At 40.3% G+C, this 4,870-nt stretch overlaps 1 protein-coding gene across 1 annotated transcript in view; it reads left to right on the forward strand.

Annotated features, from left to right (window-relative positions):
* Positions 1-4,870, forward strand: part of grin2ca (glutamate receptor, ionotropic, N-methyl D-aspartate 2Ca) — an 86,787-nt gene that overhangs the window by 57,117 nt on the left and 24,800 nt on the right. Inside the window, exon 5 of the mRNA XM_032538175.1 lies at positions 1,948-2,159. Coding sequence (XP_032394066.1) covers positions 1,948-2,159 — 212 coding nt within the window. The remainder of the gene's footprint in view (positions 1-1,947; positions 2,160-4,870) is intronic.

The raw sequence follows: 4,870 nt of genomic DNA on the forward strand, positions 1-4,870 counted from the left end.
GCGGCCGCTGTGTCTCTCCATGTTGCTGCGGAGATGTGTGTGAGTTAATGGGGGGGCTGCGCGGTGAGTAAGAGGAGAGTAGAGAGATCCAACGCAGGTACGGCTTTACAGAGGAAATGGGTCATGTAACGCAAAATGAAACCATAACGAAACAAACTACATTGCTTCCTTTGTGGGGAGGCAGCGGATGCGAGGACATTAGGTGCACCGGTGCGTCCTAGAAGAAAAATATTACTCGCGTCCTAGAGCCCTGTGAGCTAACAGACGCTAACTAGCACCGCTCACTGCTGTTGTCTGAAAAACAACAGACGGGACAAAATGTTGCGTTTACTGGTAAACTGGTAAACCTTGAGACCGACGTATAACCGACTGCTATCTGTTGAGTTTTCCTCCCGTTGCTCTGTCCTCTGTGACTGTCTCCATCTAGAAACTAAGCTGAGCGGTGGAGGGAACAACTCTAACAGGCACATGATCAGACAGAGGTTTACGGAGCGGTAGATTGGCTTTGCAAAAAACCTGGGGCGTTCAATAAAATGACGCATTAAAAAAAAAATCATGCAAATTTGATTGTGGGAAGACAAAATTGTGATTGTGATTAAAATTTGATTTAAAAGTCCACCCGCCACTGTGGCAGGTGGACTTTTAAATCCACCCGCCACTGTGGCAAGTTGATTTTTAAATCCATCCGCCACTGTGGCAGGTGGTCAAAAAACTTCAGGCCCTGCTTACGCTAGTCTTTAATGATGTGCAATACGGCATGAAAAGTAAAGCTGAAAACCAAAAGCAGAAGTATAAAAACCAATCACATGCAAACCAAAACACCAAAGCTAGAGTTTGAGTTGAAAACGAATGCTGGTGTGCCTCTGGGACTGGAAACTCCAACAAATATGTACAAACACACACAACCTCCACATATACCGTTTGTTTTGTTTTATTGCCACAGTTAAATGAATAATTTAAATGTGTTATTCATAGTTGTGGATTTTATTATTTTTGTCAATTACTGCCTTGTCAATGAAAATCCCTGAACCCTTTTTCATAGATAATTAATCTTGGTAAAATCAATTCAGCCTTTACTAATTACAGTGTCAAGCCTTTTCAAAAGCATGCAATTAAATATTTTGAATCAAAGGCATTAAAGTGATCATTATTATATTAAATGGTACAACATCAGAAGCTGTGGAGTGTTTTGTTGATAAATCGCATCTGTCTGATCATCCTATGTAACACTGAAACATGTTAAAAAGCCACTGCAGCTGCTTCTCATTACTGGGTCTGGTCAAATGCTTACAAATGTAAAATTCTGTTAACTCATTTGTTGAATTATGGAAGCCAAAGCAGCATTTAACAGCACCATCTGCTTCAGCATAAAGTTAACGATCGTTGGAATAAGTTGGTGTTTTGGTTAATTGGGGTCCAAGTCTTTCACGTCATTTCCCAACTTGATTCAAACTGTGAGAGTCAGAGGAGCCAATTGCAGTTGTGGTCAGAAACAGGTCACAGCTTTTTTAAGTAAATGTTTAATTTAAAAAAAATCTTGATTATGTGTTCAGCTTGCTTCAACGCTGATTGTCCCACAACATCAAATTAAAATTAGCTAACTAGTAATATGGTAGGCTAAAAGAGGGTAAAAATTGCTTTTGTTGCATTCAATGTGTAATTGCACTCTCTAAGTCCCCAGTGACCCAAAAATCAATTTCCTCTAAACTGTCTACGAAGTAAAATCACTCTCCCTGCACCAGGTCCAGATGTACAGATCACACGACGACGTGCGATAACAATGTGTACAGTAAGAGAATTGGGGACGATTGTATTAAGATTGGAGGTTGAGATAGACCTCACTAGTTCCATCGGAGATACATGGGAAGCATCTGGAGTTTGGTACAGAGATTTCTCATTTCTTTTCTAACTCGCATTGATTCACCACTACTCTCTTGACTCTTTCAGGTGGGGACCTACGAGATGGGGATCCTGCAAATGAGATACCCTGTGTGGCCACGGTATGGCTCCTACATGGAGCCGGTGTCAGATTACAGGCATCTGACGGTGGCCACGCTGGAGGAGAGGCCCTTTGTCATTGTGGAGGCAGTAGACCCTGTGACTGGTACATGCGTCAGCAACACTGTGCCCTGCCGACGACAGTCCAACAGGACGGAGGCGTAAGTGATGGCGCCACTCCACAACACTGAATAGTCCCATTCCAACATATCAGCCAAGAAGAGCACATACAAACTCAGAGCTCACCTAAACCTAGGGGTTGGTTGGTAGCTTTTTATCAAACCAGCTGAATCCACTTGAATTATTTTGTATTATCTATCAAATGTGATTAGGTTATGGTGTATATTAAAATAAACAGCTGTAGCCTTGTTACTTTCCTTGTTTTGTATGAGACACTTGTTTTGAATAATGGGCGTCCTGGTTCAAAACGATCAGGTTAATAGGCTTATATTACAGATGTGACATGTATGTATGATTCCAACAATGTGACGCAGCTAAGGAAGGCTTGTCACACTATCAGCCTAGCCAAGTAGTAGTGTGATGTTAGAGTGGGGATTTGACCCCACACAAGATCCTTGGCCGAGTACGGACATGTTTGCTAATTTCATATTTCACTGGTGAAAGCAATAGTCGGCACTTGCAAAAATGAGAAGCTGCTACCTGAGGGTTTTTTACACCGCTAATAAAAAGTTTCAATGAAACATCTCTTATCCTCAGATCATAGTCTTTTTTTGTCCCTAGAGGGAAAGAAAATCCAGAAATGTTATTAACCTAGTACCAAATGTAGGTCTAAAAGCAAACCCTCTGCTTGAATGCCAAAAACTGTGTGCGGATCGATAGAACATCGAAATTCTAATAAGATCCCAGAGTTATGCGAAAATGGAGGATATGTATACAAAAGACAAGTCAGCTTGAACATGTCCTTTGATGTCATGTAGCAAAGATAAAAACATATCTTGTGCTAAAAGGAAATACTGTAGAACATTATAAAATGATTTTGTCTTTTACTGCATCAGTATTATTCAAACATTTGATTTTACTAAACTGTTTCTTAAGTTAAAAAAACATCTTATGCAAACCCACTTTATTTCACTGTACAGTCCCACATGCACGCCAACATGTTAACATGCCCATCTTAATTGATTTTGTATCCAACTTAAGAGCGCCATTAGGTATGAGATTAAGAGGCTCTTCCCCTGCCATTAGCCCAGGCATGACTTCTTATCACTCAATGAGGTGAAATACTCATTATGCTGCTTGGCCAGAGTGTAATTTCCCAACGACCACCCTGTGACCCAATCGGGGAAATATATGTGCTGCATGGTGGGATATCAATTAGAGGGGACGATAAACCCATGTCATCAATCCTGAACACCTAGAGACTGATATTGGTGTTCATTAGTGGGGGAGAGAAGTGCTGGCCGTTATCCATTACTGACAATCGCGTTAACGAGATGAGTGGAACGCAAGATGAGTATCACGTCCCGTCAGTGTTATGAAGACTGTGGTGCTTTCTCGCTCATGCTTACCAATCATCCTGCCAATCATCCCCCCCCCCCATTGTCAGACAATGGCGTATTTTACCAAAGCTGGAAAAACAATCCAAGGCAGAAGGAGATAAAGTCAATAAGAAGTTCAATGAAGCAATGGGCTAAAGGAGAAATACTGACCGATGAACGTTGCAATGAAGGGTTAAGATGTAAACGCTTCTCTAGGCTTTCAACGGTCAAACTGAAGAGAGATTTCTGTGCATAGTAAGACTAGGACTGCAAGTGAAGATTATGTAACTTAATTGTCAATCCGTTGATTGTTTTATGATTAGGTTAATTCGTCTGTAAAGTGACAGGAAATGGTGAGACTGTGCATTAAAATCTGCCCGTCCCCAAAGGGACATCTTCAGATTGCTCATTTTGTCCAGCCAACAGTCCAAAGATATTAAACAGAGCAAAGCAGCAAATCCACACATTTGAGAAGTTTTATTTCAACACGTTTGTCATTTTTCCGGGATAAGTGACCTAACCAACCAATAAATTATTAGGATTCTTGTTGATAATTGTTTTATAAGGATCCCTTAAATTTGGTTATTCAAGATTTTTAAAAGTAAGAGGGACAATTTACAGTTTAAAAATTAACTTTTCAGTGCTCTCTGGTAGACAAATTATGAAATGGCAACACTGTTTCCACATTACGTCAAACATCTTTGGTATTTCTGAACTGTAATTTCTTGTTTAAGCAATACTACACTCGAGGGTTTCGATTTAACGTCATTACTGGCAGGACAGTGATGTGGCTAGGACGCAAGCATCACTGAAGTGCCAATTATATGACGTCAAACCCTTGAGTGTAATATAGCGATTATACAACAACGGTTACCAACTAAATAAAAGTTATAACTAAACTGTATTCATATTGTGGGGCAATTCGCTCTCAAAATAAAGAAAACTTCAACAGAGATGATTTCCAGTCCTTCCCAGTAAAGTGTTAGTCAGCCGTCCCACTTAAGCTAACATTAGCTTTATAACCGTGGAGATCATGGAATCCAACTAAACTACCAAACTGCTTAGCTAACTTTTTTTTTTCATGGATGGATTTAACTACTATACGCCGCAAACTTCATTATTGCCGTGTCAGTAGTGCAGCTAATGTGATCCAAACAGCTGATGTGATCCAAACAGCTGATGTGATCCAAACAGCTGATGTGATCCAAACAGCTGATGTGATCCAAACAGCTGATGTGATCCAAACAGCTGATGTGATCCAAACAGCTGATGTGATCTCCAGAGTGTTGTAAAATGTTGTTTCATCCTATGATTCACTTCTCATCCTCTTCCAACTATTCGTTAAAACTAAGTCTGCCATAAAAATCAAAATT

Source organism: Etheostoma spectabile, chromosome 15 (assembly GCF_008692095.1).
Source record: "Etheostoma spectabile isolate EspeVRDwgs_2016 chromosome 15, UIUC_Espe_1.0, whole genome shotgun sequence".
NCBI lineage: Eukaryota > Metazoa > Chordata > Actinopteri > Perciformes > Percidae > Etheostoma > Etheostoma spectabile.